Source organism: Euphorbia lathyris, chromosome 1 (assembly GCF_963576675.1).
Source record: "Euphorbia lathyris chromosome 1, ddEupLath1.1, whole genome shotgun sequence".
Classification (NCBI taxonomy): Eukaryota; Viridiplantae; Streptophyta; class Magnoliopsida; order Malpighiales; family Euphorbiaceae; genus Euphorbia; species Euphorbia lathyris.
The window spans coordinates 57,622,000-57,638,937 of record NC_088910.1 but is presented as its reverse complement, the minus strand read 5'-3'; the positions used below and the strand labels follow the sequence as shown (position 1 = coordinate 57,638,937).

At 36.9% G+C, this 16,938-nt stretch overlaps 3 protein-coding genes across 3 annotated transcripts; 2 read left to right on the top strand and 1 right to left on the bottom strand.

Moving 5' to 3' along the window:
* Window positions 1-696: 696 nt before the first annotated feature.
* Window positions 697-5,164, top strand: LOC136234378 (phosphate transporter PHO1 homolog 1). The gene is made up of 13 exons (XM_066024112.1): window positions 697-1,265; window positions 1,349-1,652; window positions 1,788-2,160; window positions 2,252-2,300; window positions 2,426-2,497; window positions 2,704-2,830; window positions 3,231-3,354; window positions 3,459-3,708; window positions 3,800-3,904; window positions 3,978-4,022; window positions 4,107-4,544; window positions 4,633-4,769; window positions 4,848-5,164. Exons 1-13 carry the CDS (start codon window positions 1,047-1,049, stop codon window positions 4,936-4,938), a joined length of 2,334 nt encoding a protein of 777 aa, XP_065880184.1. The 5' UTR covers window positions 697-1,046; the 3' UTR covers window positions 4,939-5,164.
* A 1,544-nt stretch (window positions 5,165-6,708) lies between these two features.
* Window positions 6,709-14,860, top strand: LOC136234362 (uncharacterized). The gene is made up of 4 exons (XM_066024111.1): window positions 6,709-6,900; window positions 7,027-7,150; window positions 13,324-13,452; window positions 14,598-14,860. The coding sequence occupies exons 1-4, from the start codon at window positions 6,746-6,748 to the stop codon at window positions 14,706-14,708; spliced, it is 519 nt and encodes a 172-aa protein (XP_065880183.1). The 5' UTR covers window positions 6,709-6,745; the 3' UTR covers window positions 14,709-14,860.
* Window positions 14,814-15,866, bottom strand: LOC136234346 (lysine-rich arabinogalactan protein 19). Its single transcript, XM_066024110.1, has 2 exons — window positions 15,159-15,866; window positions 14,814-15,051 (listed from the first exon to the last, which is right to left on the bottom strand). Exons 1-2 carry the CDS (start codon window positions 15,849-15,851, stop codon window positions 14,950-14,952), a joined length of 795 nt encoding a protein of 264 aa, XP_065880182.1. The 5' UTR covers window positions 15,852-15,866; the 3' UTR covers window positions 14,814-14,949.
* Between the last annotated feature and the right edge of the window lie 1,072 nt (window positions 15,867-16,938).

The window sequence follows — 16,938 nt, the reverse complement described above, 5'->3', positions numbered from 1 at the left end:
ACGTTATAAGGATCCTTCTAGAATGGGAGAGCATAAACTTTACGCTCTACTATAGATATGGCTCTTTAGCCCTAGGGTAGGATCGCATTTTCTCTCGCTTTTATGTTTCATTATGTTTAAGCATGTTTCAATTCTTGAAAATATTACTGATTTAGGTATTGAAGAGTACCCCGTCAAGTACTGACACCTCTCTTGTTTTGCAGGTTGAAGGTGGATCCAAATTACACGTGGTGTTAGTCTAGGAACGAATCGGAAAAAAAAAAGTTGATTGACTTGTGACGATCCATTTTTGGGTGATGCCTCAATATAAGGTATGAGCATAATCAACCTTAAAGGATGGAGATGAAAATATGAATAAACTTTATCCCACATTCAATATAAGACATATAAAAGCATTTTAAAATTGTGAGATTGAATGAGTTAGATTTGGATTAAAGAAAACAATATCTCCATAATAATATAAACATCAAATAATTTATATTATCTATATATTCTCCAATACAAGAATAAGAGAGAGGAAAGAGAAAAGAGAAAGAATATTATAAGCTTTCTTAATTGGTATATGAATGGAGAATTAATGATAGGAAGTAATAATACATATTTGCTAAAATTAGTGGAAGTCAGGCTGGTCTAATTAGAAGCAACATTTGTGAGCAAGACAATATAAACCAATCATATTCTCTAATGAAGTGATTAATGAGAAAATGCATACTATGAAACATATAATGCATGGACCCACTTCACCATCCATATTATATATATTTATATAGCGAAGTGTCTCAAATATCTACAAGAGAAAAAAAGATGTGGAGGGAAGAGGAGTGAGTGAGATCAGGTGGCGGTTGGGTGTAATGCCGGCGAATCTTGGTGGTGGCTAGTGGAGGAGTATATGTTCAATAACAAGTATATCTTAGAATGTGCTTAGAGTAGTTGTTATTAAATCATATTCCTTTTTCCCTTAAAACCTCCATAAATATTGTAAACATTGAAACACACTCTCACTCACTCTTTCTTCATCTCTCATTTTCCTTCTAACAACTAAGAAAATGGTGAAGTTTTCAAAGCAGTTTGAAGGACAACTTGTGCCTGAATGGAAAGAAGCCTTTGTTGATTATTGGCAACTCAAAAAAGATATCAAAAAATTTCACTTCCTTAATAATAATAACACAAACACTAAACTTAACTCTTCAAAGCATCATTTTCTCTCTACTCTGAAGAAGTTTTCCCCATTTTCTCATCCTCATAGAGATCATGGTGCCATTCAAGTACTTACTTCATCATCTCTATATGTTTGTGAATGATGTTTTTTATTTTATACAAGTTAATCTCATTTTTTATGTGTTAATAGGTTCATAAGAAACTTGCTTCTTCAGCTAGCAAAGGCGATATGTATGAGACAGAATTGCTGGAGCAATTTCAGGATAGTGATGCTGTTAAGGAATTCTTTGCTTGTTTGGATCAGCAACTCAACAAAGTGAATCAGTTTTACAAAAACAAAGAGAAAGAGTTCATGGAAAGAGGTGATTCTTTGAAGAAACAAATGGACATTCTCATTGACCTCAAAACTGCATTCAATCAGCAACGCTGCACCAAAGGAACTTCTCCCCAAGATTCCAAAGAAGATGCCTCTATATCATGCACTATTTCTTGTGGTACACAAATATAAAATTCTCTACATTACTAAACTTGGAGAAGCAAAACATAATCTTTTTACTTGAAATGACATGAAAATGATATGAAATTGTTTGAAATGACATGAAATGGTTTATCTTATTGTTGGGGAGCAGAGGAGGAATCTGTTAAGGACAGAGCAGAAGAAGAGCAGGCAGGGCAAGACATAAGCATAGAGGATGATTTGGAGAGATCAGAAGAATTGGGGAAATCAATGAGAATGAAAACAGACCAGGAAAGCAAGTTAAGGACATTATCCGGCCGAGCTTTCAACTGCCAAGGGAAGAACTTAAGAATAAACATTCCTCTAACAACACCATCTCGTACGTTTTCTGCAATTTCTTATCTATTACGGGAAGATAAAGTGAACCAGTCAGCAAAGGGAAGCAAGCTAAACATCAACAAAACAAAGTTGCATCATGCTGAGAAGATGATCAAAGGAGCTCTCATTGAACTCTATAAAGGCTTGGGTTATCTTAAGACATATAGGTACCATATTCTTATTCATATTCTAATTTTGTTTAATCCTGAGTTCTTGATTAAGAAGCTTACTTAACTATGATTAATATCGCCTTTTCAGGAACTTAAACATGCTAGCTTTTATGAAGATTTTGAAGAAGTTTGACAAAGTGAGCAATATAGACCACCTTTTTTGTTTTAATTACTTTTCCAAAAGCCTCTTTGGGTATTGCATTTTTGTCTGCAAATCTAATGAAAAAGAAATCTTACTTGTGTTTTCGCTTTCCGTGTTTAGGTAACTGGGAAACAAGTTCTGCCCATCTATCTAAAAGTTGTTGAAAGCTCATACTTTAACAGCTCAGACAAGGTAAAAATTGAGGAAAAATCTTCTTGAAATTATTGATGATAGGGTGTAATTCTTACATGTTTTCCACTAGCTATATCTTCCGCCGACATTTTCAAGTGGCTACTAATCTTATGATTCATGCTTGCAACTTTCATAGATTTGAACTTAGATATGCTTGTCTGTAACTTTTCCTTAATTTAGTTTTTTTCCTTTTTCTTTTATGGCAGGTGATGAATTTAGCAGATGAAGTTGAGGAACTATTCATTAAACACTTTGCTGAAGACAAAAGAAAGGGAATGAAATATCTTAAACCTCAACAGCGTAAAGAATCACACAGTGTAACCTTCTTCATTGGTGAGTTCTTCCACTGGAAATTGTCATGTAAAAGATAACATATAATTATTTGAAGTGGGAAACTTTTAACCGATGATGATTAAGGTGGAAAGATTTGATTTTGATCTGGTTCAAATGGTGACACCGATACAATTTTTATAATGAAACAAAAGTATATATGGATATGGACCCATTAGACCACTAAGCATATCAAATGAAGGGCAGTGGCTGATTCACTTTATCATGGTGGATTATATATCATAAAGCATAGGCCCCATCCATCCCCATTACTAACACCATTTCTTCATAAGATCATACAACATTAAAATTTCCTTTCATGTCATGACTTAGTACTATTTTAGATATTTTTGACGTGGATCTGTATTGAATACTAAAACATAGTTATATGAAAATTAAACAGGATTGTTTAGTGGATGCTTCATTGCTCTCCTTGCTGGATATGCGATAATGGCTCATATTACCGGGATGTATAGAAGGCAGCCTGATAATGCAGTTTACATGGAGACTGTGTATCCGGTGCTTAGGCAAGTGTCCACGGCTCTAATTTGATCTAAAATGTTTAAGTTTAAAATGAATCATTGTGAAAGATAGAAGCTTAGCTAACAAAAGGAATTTTGGTGATTTGCAGTATGTTCAGCCTGATGTTCCTCCACTTGTTTCTTTATGGCTGCAACATTTTCTTATGGAGAAAGACTAGGATTAATTACAGCTTCATTTTTGAACTTTCTCCTACCAAGGAGCTTAAGTACAGAGATGTATTCTTGATATGTACCTCATCGATGACTGCTGTAGTAGGAGTCATGTTCATTCACTTAACTCTTCTTACAAAAGGCCATCCCTACTCGCAAGTTCAAGCCATCCCCGGTCTCCTATTACTGGTAAAACTTGAAGAGAAACATGAAATTTTAAGTATAATTCAATCATTGGTTGCATCATGGACTAAAGTTTTTCACTCCTTACTATGCACAGATGTTCCTGTTGTTGTTGATGTGCCCTTTCAACATATGTTACCGCCCTACTCGCTACCATTTTCTTCGAATAATCCGAAACATTATACTGTCACCTCTTTATAAGGTAAATCTCATTTTCATAATGAATTACCTAGTTTTATATGCTTAACTAAACAGCATATATATTGTCTATGCAGGTTGTGATGGTTGATTTTTTCATGGCTGATCAATTGTGCAGTCAGGTAGCTTCAATTTTGAATTATAAAATGAGTATATGGTTGAAAATATTGATAAACATACTGATGGAAGCTATTATAATTAAATAGGTGCCAATGCTAAGAAACCTTGAGTATGTAGCATGTTATTACATAACCGGGAGCTTCAAAACACAAGACTACAACTACTGCATGAGGGCAGGGCATTATCGGGACCTCGCATACGCGGTGTCCTTCCTGCCATACTACTGGAGAGCTATGCAGTGTGCGAGGCGATGGTTCGATGAGGGCGAGAAAAGCCACCTTGTAAATCTAGGAAAGTATGTATCAGCAATGTTAGCAGCAGGAGCAAAAGTAGCCTATGAGAAAGAGAAGAGTCAAAGTGTTGGATGGTTATGTGCTGTTGTGGTTATGTCAAGTGCTGCTACTGTTTATCAATTGTATTGGGACTTTGTTAAGGATTGGGGTTTACTTCAAATGAACTCCAAAAATCCTTGGCTAAGGAACGATTTAGTTCTTCGTCGAAAATTCATTTACTACTTCTCAATGGTAATAATATTTTATGTAAACTTATTCATTCAACTTGATTTTGATGATCATTTGAACATATTCCAAACAAGAACATTTTATGATGCAGGGATTGAACCTTATCCTGAGGCTTGCTTGGTTACAAACAGTTATTCATTCAGAATTTGGGAACGTGGATTCGAGAGTAACAGGGCTATTTTTAGCATCACTTGAAGTAATTAGAAGAGGACAGTGGAATTTTTACAGGTAAAAGAATGTCAAGTTGTTATTTAAATTTGGATATGATATGATAATGGAGACTGATCAATAGGGAATTTGATTCAGGTTGGAGAATGAGCATCTAAATAATGCTGGCAAGTTTAGAGCTGTTAAAACAGTACCACTTCCTTTTCATGAAGTGGATGAGGAAGATTGATCTGATATGATGTGATGCCCCATTGGCAGTACAGAATTTTTAAACCAGAATTTTCCCTTATCAATTTTAATGTACTACCACAACTTGTTGTAACATTATTCTTCCATTTCTACTGGGAAAGTTATGGTTCATACTTGTATACAGACTTTTCTTCAACAAAATCAACTTTCTAAGAAAGAGCCTTTTTGGTTCCGTTGTTCTTATCTACTGTTTGTTTGTTATTGTTGTTAGCTCTTTACTATTCCATTAGCTAGTAGATAGAAGTTTGCTGATCTTCCTTAAGGAATAGCCAAGAGCACTAAATTTTGATGCCTTCCGATTATCATTCTTTCTTCTTCTTTTTTTTTCGTTTTTTATAGTATATTTCTTTCTTTTTTAATATATTACAAATATACAAAGTCATTAATTCGACATACATACAGTTGCTTTTTTCTTTGAAAAAATGAGTTACAGAAACAAGAGAAAATATTGAAATGGAATATGTGACTATATGAAAACTACTGTGATTAATTTCTGTAAATCATGCTAACAAGTTCCTCATTCCTCTCACTCAGCAACGTTGCCGGAAATAAAACTTGAACACATATATGAAATCAGATGGTATGATAAAAAATCATACTTCATTCCTTATCAATAAAACTTGAACACATATATGAAATCTCATTATCTTCATCTTTAGTCTATGAGGATTGGTGCTAGTGATAAGAAGTTGAATCCCTGCTTGTTAAATTTGAATTTAATTCTCCACTCGGTTAAAATTTAGCAACTAACTTCTAAATTCCCCTTTAATAGAAGTCTGTGATTGTCCTGACCTTCGGAGAAAAACAAACAGTTTAACTCAATAAGAAGAAGAATCCAAACTCAAGTCGCAAGGATTGCAACCTCAACAGCCACAAAATAACAATTTCAATTGAAGGAAGCATGACTTCTACTGATATCCAAACTGCAGTAATTAACAATCTTGATAACCCTAGTCCCATACTTGTTTATACAGTCTTGAATGGAACCAATTTTATTCCATGGAAGAGGTCAATGTTGCTAGCAATTAGTGCCAAAAGCAAAACAAATTTTCTTCATCTAGAATATTTGAAATGAATATTTGAAATGGCAGGAGAATGATTTTGTTTTTTCATGGATTATAAATTCATTAACTAACGAACTAGCATATGTTTTTCTATTTGTATCTTCATCTAGAATGTTGTGAAAAGAAATGAACAGAGGTATAGGGAAAGTAATGGACCTTTTATCTTTCAATTATGGAGGGAAATAAACAGTTTAACTCAATGAGATCTGTCTCTTACTGATTTTTTCAATAAAATCAAAATAAAGTGAGATGAATGAATTCAAAATACAATCATGTTCGTGAGCAGATCTTGTTAATTGAACCTCTAACATCCGTTAACAAAGCATTTTCTATGTTACAGTGCATAAGGGAAAAAAAACAATTCTGATATGAATGTGGATAATCAGTTGGCTAATTTCTCCATGAGTAACAATGTGAGTAGGAGCATAGGAGTTCAACCTCGGGTTTGGCTTGATAGGGTGTTAGTGATAATTATTTTATAATTATCATAGGTATTCTAAAATTAAAATAATATTTAGTGATACTTGTTTTATAATTATCTTAATCCTTTTCTATCCTATAACTTAGGACTCTCTCCTCTATCCTATTCATACTTAAGTTTAATCACGACCCTAATTAAGAGAATTTTCACATAATAATACAATTATTAATAATCATACCACAAATTGAAATGAGGGATATTATATAACCCGTTCATTTAGAACACAAAAATGTTTAACAGCCATGGCTGCTGCCATTCAATGCACTTTCTTTCCCGCCACTGAATCTCTGTCCAGTTCTACACTCAAACAGTGTAGACGCATCGATTCTCATTTGTCTACCAGTTTCTTCAAACCCATTTCTTCTTCCAAGAGACACTCTTTTTCCTCAAACCCCAGGTCACTCCATCAAAACCCTAAAAACATCTTCTTTTTTCATCGAAGGACTTTCACTTTGAAATTTCAAATGATTAGTTACTTTTGATGATCATCCTTAATTGAATCTTTTTTCTTTGATTTTTGTAGGCTGGTAATCTCTCAAACTAAATTAGCATCATCAAGATGTGGGCACCGGATAGCGGCAGTTGCTGGATTGGCGGATAGGAATTCTGAGACCTATCCAGAAGCAGAGGTCAACGATTCGAATGTGGTATGCGACTTCAGTCGTTTTCATTCAGCTCGATTTGTTAAGCTTCCGATGTTCTTGTTTGTTTTTGGTGATTGATATTCTCTGCAAACTAAATGCCTAAAATTGAGGTCTATTATTTGTATAAGCTGCTTGCTCTTGTATATAATTATACATGAGCAAAGTGCATTAGCCATTTGCTTGCTTCTCAGTTCTCAGTATTCCAGTGTGTAGTCAAAACCCTTTTGTTGTGGGCTTCTTCGGTTTTGCAGTACACATTTAATGGACAAATTACTTCTTTTTTTTATTGATCTTTTCTCTCTTTTTCTGTTATTATAATCATATTGATGGACAAAAATGTTTATGTAAAAAGGAGAATTCATGAGATTATGTGATAATTTAAGTAGAGGGCTATAGAATTGGGGGAAAATCTTTCTGAATGTTATTCATGGTGTAAACACACATATATATACATATTAGGGCAGTCGGCTATACTGTAGGAATCCTAGTCTAAATACAACGTGACTCTAGTCCAAGACTTCCTAATTCTATACAATAACTAATTAGGATGAGTTTGTTATCAAGTCTATTACATATTCCTATCACCCCCCTCAAGCTGTACAGTTCGTGCACGAACTGTAAGCTTGTCTCTGAGAAATTGAAATCTGCCCCGTGCCAGCGGCTTAGTAAAAACATTGCACTAAGGTTGTCACACCATAAGATAGGAGGTTGTTGAACCGCAAATCCAATTTCCTTCATTAGCATCTGTAGCCAACTCAATTCTGATGTTGCTGTTGCAATAGATCGATACTCAGCCTCCGTAGAGGAGCGAGATACCGTTCTTTGTTTCTTCGAGGTCCAAGACAGGAGATTTGGCCCTAGAAATGCTGCATACCCACTTGTGGATTTCCGATCATCTTTGTCACCGCCCCAATCCGCATCAGAAAAACAATATAATCGACCAATAGGACCTTTCTTCAAACTCAAGCCATAATCCATCGTGCCATTAAGATAACGCAGAATGCGTTTAACCGCACCCCAATGAACCTCAGTAGGTGCGTGCATAAATTGAGATACTTTATTGACCGCAAAGGAAAGATCAGGACGTGTGAATGTCAAATATTGCAAACCACCAACAATGCTCCGGTACAGAGTCGGATCATCAAATGCAGGACCATCGCCTAACTGTAACTTCTCTGATGGATTAGTGGGACTAGACACGGGTTTAGAGTCAGCCATCCGAGCTCTCTCAAGAATAGATTTACAATACTTCGATTGATGAAGTAGTAAACCATCATATACAACCGAAACTTCTATGCCCAGAAAGTAGTGTACTGATCCCAAATTACGAATAGCAAACGTGTTTTCAAGAAATTGGACTAGTTTCTGAATGAGTGTTGACGAGTTCCCTGTCAATAGCAAATCATCAACATAAATGAGACAATAAACACGAACATTACCGCGAATGTTGAAGTAGAGAGAGCTATCCGTTTTGGATCCACAAAACCCAAAAGAAACAAGCTTGGATGTGAGTTTCTCATGCCACATACGAGGAGACTGTTTGAGTCCATAGAGTGATCTTTGAAGCTTGCACACACTGTGCGGTTGAGTAGGATCAATAAATCCCGAAGGTTGTGCCATATAAACATCCTCATGGAGATCACCATGCAAAAAGGCATTAGAAACATCAAGCTGAAGTATCGACCATCCCAAGGAAACTGCAAGAGACAGAATGAGCCGAATAGTAGTTGGCTTGACGACAGGGCTAAAAGTCTCGATGTAATCAATTCCCGGTCGTTGATTATACCCACGAGCAACCAAACGAGCCTTATACCTTTCAACAGTGCCATCCGCCTTCGTTTTTACTTTGAATAACCAGCGACTATCAATAAGATTAGCTCCAGGAGGTAAGGAAACAAGGGTCCATGTCCCATTTCGAATGAGTGCATTATATTCATCAACCATGGCTTGACGCCACTGAGGACTCTTGGAAGCTTGAAGATATGTAGTTGGCTCCATATTCGTAGATGCAGTCAAAAGTTTAGGTTTAAACGTCCCCACCTGGGACCGAGTAACCATGCGTTTGTCAGGATCACGGAGAGCATTTAACAGCGGAGACATAGGCAGTGATGAATTAGAAGTGGTTGCTGGAGTGTGCATTGCCACAGTTTCCGAGACAGGCGAAGTAGGGGTTGATGTCGTGTCTGAACGCACGCCCAGATTTAGTGATGGTATCTGTTCCGCAACCGACGGTGATGGCGAAGCTGCCATCATAGGAATAGGAGCATTCGGAGTCCGAGGGGAGCCATGCAGCTCATGCATTGACGAAGCAGTAGAAGCGTCTGCTGAGGTCTGACCAGAATCGGGCAGCAAAGCAGATTTAGCTCTATGTTGAGAGGAACCACCGGGAGAGAGCAAAGGAAATGTCACCACAGGAGTCGGAAGCAGGGCATGAGATGAAGCATGGGTCACAGGCGAATTTTTAAGCACCAATACCTCGAAAGGAAACTCTTGTTCATCAAAAAGTACATGGCGTGAGATATAATGTTTTTGTGAAACAGGATCATAACACTTGTACCCCTTTTGCAGTTTACTATAACCCAGAAAAATACACTTAGCGGAGCGGGGAGACAATTTATGAGGAGAGTATGGACGCAACCAAGGGTAACACAGACAACCAAAGATACGTAATTGTGCATAATCAGGCATTTTATCAAAAAGTAACTGATTAGGAATAGCATAATTAAGAACCGAAGACGGCAACCGATTGATAAGATATACAGCTGTGTCAAAAGCATAAGACCAAAAAACAGCTGGCAATTTCGCATGATTTAATAAGGCTAACCCAGTTTCAACTATGTGACGATGCTTCCGCTCAGCACAACCATTTTGTTCCGGAGTATAGGGACAAGATGATCGTTGAACAATACCATTACTAGATAGGTATTTTGTCAAAGCACGAAATTCTCCACCCCAATCAGACTGAAAAGTTTTAATTGACAAACCAAAAAATTTCTCAACAATAGTGCAAAATTGAACAAATACATCATACACTTCGGACTTACGTTTAAGGAAGTAAATCCAAGAATACTTAGTATAATGATCAAAGAATATCACATAATATGAATAACCATCAATAGAAGCAATTTTCGCAGGTCCCCAAACATCCGAACAAATCAATTCCAATGGTTGAGTAGCAACAAATGAAGATTTAACGAAAGGAAGTTTATGAATTTTGCTTAAACAACAAGCATCACAAAGGTTTTGAATTTTATTATTGGAAGAAACAATAACATTATCTGACACCAATTTCCTAACTACTGGAGTGGCCGCATGACCCAAACGAGCATGCCAAGTGGAAAGAGCTGCAAAATTGATCTGAACTGGATAGGGAGAGGTCACTGGAAGATAATAAAGCCCATCTTTACTCCGGCCCGTAAGGAGTGTTTCCTTCGTTGCCAAGTCCTTAATAACAAAATAATCAGCAAAGAATTCAACAGAAATATGATTAGATTCAGTAAGTGAACGTACAGAAATAAGATTTTGAGATGCAGAAGGAACAAAAAGAACATCTCTAAAATCAATATTTTTACCATTGAGCTGACACGCAAATGAACCAACAGATTTAATAGGGATTTGAGAACCATTACCAATTGTGACTTGTCCAGGACCCTGATATTCAGAATGGGTTTGGAGGTTTTCCAAATCAGAGGTAAGGTGATGAGTTGCGCCTGTGTCCATGACCCATTGTTGCCCGCCTGAAGATGCTGCTAGATGTGACTGTGGCCTTGAATTCCTTTGCTCTCGTGGGAAAGAGGGTGAGCTACACTTGTTGGCATAGTGGCCACGCCCTTTGCAATTATAGCATAAAACTGTGGAGATATCAGCAGGAGCTGATTGAGTCTGACGAGTCCAATCCGAATTCGGATTATACTGACTACGAGGGGCATTGAACGAATTACGACCTCCTCGGTGTTGCCTGCCACGTCCTCTACTGCGAGAGGAATTTCCTCCACGAGCTACATAATGAGCAGTTGGTGCAATAACATCCATGGAAACCGATTCTCGGCTAAGATTAACTTCTTCATTCAATAACAGCCCGAAAAGAGTATTATAGCTGATAGGAATCTGTTGAGCATCAATAGCTCGAGAAAAAGGACGATACATCGGGCCTAAGCCATTCATAATACAATCAACGAACTCACTCTCTGGCATAGGTTGTTGTAGAACTGATAACTGGTCAAACATTGCTTTGGCACGCTGTAAGTAAGCAGTGATTGGGTCTGAGTTTCGACGAAGGGTCTGAATCTGTTGACGAATATGACGAACCATGGGTTGAGAACTCTGCGCAAAAATATCGTGAATCTTGGTCCAGGCCTCCTTGGATGTTGCCGAACCTACCAATTGAGGGAGCATAGTTTCAGATACAGAAGAGTATATCCAGGAAAGAATTTTAAGGTCCATGGATTCCCAGGCATCAAAACCTTCACTCGTTTCAGCAGGAGGACCATCAATAACATGATGTTTAATTTTATTTGCTCGCAGAACTAAATCAATTTGAGCTTTCCAAACAAAGAAATTGGTTGAATCGAGTTTAGTGTTCAAGCTATGGGTGACTGTACCAACATGAGAAGAGTTAATGGAGGGCGAGGTGACTAAACCGGAATTCGAAGAAGAAATAGAGTTGGTCGACTGAGAACCAGGTGAGGCCGACGAACCAGACGACATGATTGACGAGAGGAGAATAAGGGATTTTAGGTCGACAATTTCTTTACTGGAAGGAGAAGCAGAAGTTCGACTAAAGGGGAAGGAGAGAGAAAAAAATCAGAATCGACAAAAAATTCTGATCGGATGAATTTCAGTTTTTAGGGTTTAGATGTTTTTGGCTCTGATACCATATAGAATTGGGGGAAAATCTTTCTGAATGTTATTCGTGGTGTAAACACACATATATATACATATTAGGGCAGTCTGCTATACTGTAGGAATCCTAGTCTAAATACAACGTGACTCTAGTCCAAGACTTCCTAATTCTATACAATAACTAATTAGGATGAGTTTGTTATCAAGTCTATTACATATTCCTATCAAGGGCGAGCATTGGCACAACGGTAAACGTTGTTGTCGTGTGACCAAGAGGTCACGGGTTCGAGTCTTAGGAGCGGCCTCTTGCCAAATAAATTGGCAGGGGAAGGCTTGCCCCAGTACACCCTTGTGGTGGGACCCCTCCCCGGACCCTCGCTCAGCGGGGACGCGTAGTGCGACCGGGCCGCCCCTTTTTTTTTATGTGATAATTTAAGTCTCCAGTTAACTGCTTGAGGGGTATTTTGCTGGAAATTTGAGAAGGATATAGGTGATGCTTCTCTCCAGAAGCTGAAGGAACGTCCAAAAGATTATTTTGTCAATAAGATAAGCTATTCATCAACAATGTTGTCTAAACATCTCACAACGTCAAGAACAAACCTCTGTCCAGAATCCTGTATTTTGATGCTGATAACTGGGATATTTTTGTCATAGTTCTCTTGAAGACAAGGCAATGTTAAGTGCAGATGGGAATCAACTGGCTGCATTGTGGTTTTGTTTGATCATTTTAAATGAATGAAACCTCTAGATAGTGCAACTATTTGCATTATATAGTCCGACAGAGTTTCCGTTATATATTCTATGAAGTCTACTTTTGTGTTGTCATAGAGTTCACATTGCAGATAATGTGAAATCTACTTCTCTTGATAGTCCCGTATTTTTTGCCCATATTGTCCGTTGAGAAGTGTTCTCTTAGCTTAGTGGCTAGAGCTGTTACTATACTTTGATGCACTTTCAGGAAACAGGCCATTATTTATTATTATTATTATAAATCTTCATATGTTCATATTGGTTCTGCATTTAGGGAATTCTGCATGTTGATTTATTTCTTGGAAATTGATCCCGGTAAAAGATGGGGAAAATGAAGAAAATATATTCAATTTTGGCAGAACTTTGTGAATATCAAACTTTTTATGGCTCATAATTTCTACAGCATCTCTTTCTCAAGAACATAATTTTTGGTGCATAGTTACATGTAAGGAAACCAGCTATGTCTTGTTAAATTTTATCTGGCACTGTGAAGCAACATTTACTTTCTTGTTGGTTGATGAGTTTCCTTTTCTTTTGTCTTTTGCATTTTGTACTTTCATCTTGACTTCCAATATTCTTTGCAGGGTGCAAGTATTGACACAAAACTGCCTAGAAGGAGCTTGCTTGTGCAATTTACTTGTGGTGAGTGTGGGGGAAGGACGCAAAGGCTCATAAATCGATTAGCCTATGAACAGGGGACAGTTTATGTTCAGGTAATTATTTATTGATTTTTATTGATGGAAAGCTGAGAATTCTTCATTGATGATATAAAATCGATAAAGGATCCTTCTAATATAGTTTGATCTGCAATCTTGCAATATGTAGTTAACATAAATGAGACATACAAATTTAGTTTTTGATCACAGATGAAAATGTTAAAAACTTAAAATCCATCTTTTTGGGGAAAGTTCTTAGATATACAATGCTAGAAAGCTTAGTTCCATACTGGCAAAGGTTTAAAGGATTTATTCAGATTAAACAAAATGTCCAAACCAATACAAATCACTGGAAAGGAATCCCACATTTTCAGTTTGATATGGGATTACTTTCTATATAAAGCTCACTTTTTTTTTTTTTTAATTTGCAAAGAAACTGACATAGGACATAATAGTAACTGGGATCAACATTTGTAGGAAACTAAAGCTTTCAGTTTAATGAGATGGAATACTCATGAAATGTGCCAAAATAGCACACATATCTTTGACCTTGATGAGAATTGAGAAGTCATTGTAGTTTTGCTATTTGTAAATGACTGCCAGAATACCCGGCAACAAACTTATATTCCTTACTCCTGAACTTTGTTATCTTTTTGCATCCTGCTCTCTTAACGGGGACATGGCTGCCTCATGATTCCTGTTTTTACTCAGGAATTTCATCTTATTCTTCCTTGGTGAATGGTGATGCTTACACAACTTTTAATTGCTAATTTCTTTTTATGTGCTGGAGAGAACAATGAAAGCTTGCAAAAAAAATTGCATTTGAAATTTAATTATTATCTGTATTAGTTATTGTGGCACTACGAGCTCTTTGCTGCCTAAACTATTTTCTGAACAAATTGTGCAATTTAACTGTCTTATTTGCTTTATGAGTTTTTCAAATTCATTTGGTCCCATCAGTGTTTAAACTGTCTTCTCATATTAGAGAAAAGAGATTCTAAATGTTTGGGTATATTAATGAAGTATTTGGCTGTATTTCACATGCTGCTTGCTGGAACTTATGGAACATTCACATTTTCATTTTGCCGATTAACAACCTGAGAATCAGTAATTGATCTGCATTTTAAGGTTGATTTTTATTATCTTAATTCAATATAACAATAAGCATGTTGATTTGACCACCAAGTGGTACTTCTTATCAGTGTGCAGGATGTGAACGCTACCACAAATTAGTTGATAATCTTGGTCTTGTAATTGAGTATGATTTGCGGGAGGAAATGACTGAAGAGATGGATACAGATCAAGTTCCATAAGTGACATTGAAATTAGTATTTATAGTATTTTCGCATTTCCGATAGGTACTTCAGGTGTGTTCATAATTTAAATTTCATCTTTATTATCTACCATTTGCTTAAGAATTCATTCTGCAAAAATAATTATAAAAAAAAAAAAAACTGTTACAATCCATGCCTCTTGTATAATATTTCCTATTAATATGAAAAATTGATCTTATTTTTTACATATAAAATAATCTCTTTGATGGAATGAGATTAGCTAGAAACTGTGTCCTCTAATAAGCAGCAGAAAAGCCATAGCTATCAAAGTCCTCGCCCACATTCCAGATCTCCCAAGCTGATTCAATGCATTTCCTCCATTCTATAAATGCAGAAAAAGAAAATATTCACAAAAAATTTGGTAATGATTAGTATTGTTATTGGAATCTAATGATTAATTGAGAAAGCTATTCAATCAGCAATACATACCGCATTTGGCGATGGTGCAGGGGCTGTATCATCAGATTCTGTATCTGTAGTAGGTGGAGATGGTGGGGAAGGTGGGCTTGGGGGGAGTGGTGCCGGTGCCGGAGCTGGTGCGTGGTGATGATGCTTCTTCTTGTGTTTGTGCTTTCTTTTCTTCTTGTGCTTGGGTGGTGGAGCTGGTTCAGGAGAAGGCACTAATTCGGGCGTTGGGGCTGGTGGTGGAAGAGCTGGTACCGGGGCGGGAGCCGGAGTAACTGGTGCTGGTGCTGATGGTGCAATTGCAGGTGCTGGTACTGGTGCTTCCTTAGCTGGAGCTGGTGTTGGTGTCTCCTTCACAGGAGCTGGTGCTGGAGACGCTTGAGCAGGAGCAGGGGACACTGCTGGTGGCGGTAAAGCAGGCGGTGGGGGAAGAATAGGTGGTTGTGATGGAGCTGCAATTGGAGGAGTTAGTGGTGATGGTATTTGAGGAGGTGGAACAACTGGGCTAATAACTGGTGATATTTTAGGAGATGGTGGTGGAATAGGAGTGGCTGTAACCGGAGATTGTAGAGGTGAAGCTGGAGTGGTGGTTGTAGGTGGAGGTGTGGTAGGCAAAGTGACAGGTGATGCTGATGGTGTTTGGGCATTGATAATGGTTAAAGAAAGGCAGAGATAACCGAAGAAGAAGCAAAGCAGCAGCATGGAACCCATACCCATTTGTGCTGTGATGAAGAAGAGAAGATATAGAAAATGATGAATTTATAGAGTTCATAGAAATGTTTGGTGGAGTTTTTGGAGGGAGAAATGTAGTCTTCATTTGAATGCTACATCTCTTCTAATGATTTGGATTTGGAGTCAGCAGGTTATCATTGCCAGGTGTGCAGTTGGTGGGCCCTTATAAACTCCCTTAGGTTTTTGAAGCTTGAGAATAATATACAAGTTATAAACTATGAAGGAACTAAATTGGCTTCTTTGGGTCTCAACTCAACAGCATTGGTATGTTGTCTATTATGAAGATATCATTGTTGACCTTCGTTTTTCTAAGGACTTTGGTTATTGACAACTGATAACAACACCATCTTTCATGCTTAAATCACTTGAGACAGACATGCATTATGGAGTTAATGTCTACTATTCAGAAAATTATCATTTCAATTTCTTTTTATACACATTTCTTTGGTGGTTTAACACATCAGGAGCTTCTTGTACTTTGAGAGTGTAACGAACTTGTTTAAAATGTTTCATTAACCTCCTAAGTTAATGTGACAAAGCAAGAAGAGATTTGGATAAATTAAACTGTGTATCATTTTGAGCCAATTCAAGAGGCTAATAGTCATGGTAACTAGACTAATATGTCAATTTAAGGAAATTATATAGGATGCAAGTCAATTTCTGCTCAAAATTCAAAACAAGTTTCGAACTATCTAATAATTGAACATTTAAAAATTTGATGCCACTGTCACATTTATATCACTTATTAACAAGTATAATTAAACACTAAAACTATCTAAATAATGGTCTTGAAAAGATGAAAGTGAACCATATCTGAGGATGGAGAAGAGAGAAATGTAAGCTGGTTATTATAGGTCAGCATATTCTGTTTAAATGGTGTTTTATTACAAGTGTGGTTTCTATTCAGAAAAAGAAATTGATTTTCAGTGGCAAGAACTTTCACGATAAGATGAGATGTATTTTGAGCTTTTTTTTTTTGTTTAGTGTAAAAGGTTAAATAACTTGTAGTAAATATGGGAAATTGCACCTACTATTGATTGACCACGATATTGATCCTAACACAACCTAAAAC

Coding starts and splice junctions, on each gene's coding strand:
- LOC136234378 (XM_066024112.1), top strand. CDS start 1,047: ATGGTGAAGTTTTCAAAGCAGTTTGAAGGACAACTTGTGCCTGAATGG. Junction 2,161..2,251: donor GGTTATCTTAAGACATATAG/GTACCATATTCT, acceptor TCGCCTTTTCAG/GAACTTAAACATGCTAGCTT. Junction 2,498..2,703: donor ACTTTAACAGCTCAGACAAG/GTAAAAATTGAG, acceptor CTTTTATGGCAG/GTGATGAATTTAGCAGATGA.
- LOC136234362 (XM_066024111.1), top strand. CDS start 6,746: ATGGCTGCTGCCATTCAATGCACTTTCTTTCCCGCCACTGAATCTCTG. Junction 7,151..13,323: donor AGGTCAACGATTCGAATGTG/GTATGCGACTTC, acceptor TATTCTTTGCAG/GGTGCAAGTATTGACACAAA. Junction 13,453..14,597: donor AGGGGACAGTTTATGTTCAG/GTAATTATTTAT, acceptor ACTTCTTATCAG/TGTGCAGGATGTGAACGCTA.
- LOC136234346 (XM_066024110.1), bottom strand. CDS start 15,851: ATGGGTATGGGTTCCATGCTGCTGCTTTGCTTCTTCTTCGGTTATCTC. Junction 15,052..15,158: donor CTGCACCATCGCCAAATGCG/GTATGTATTGCT, acceptor CTGCATTTATAG/AATGGAGGAAATGCATTGAA.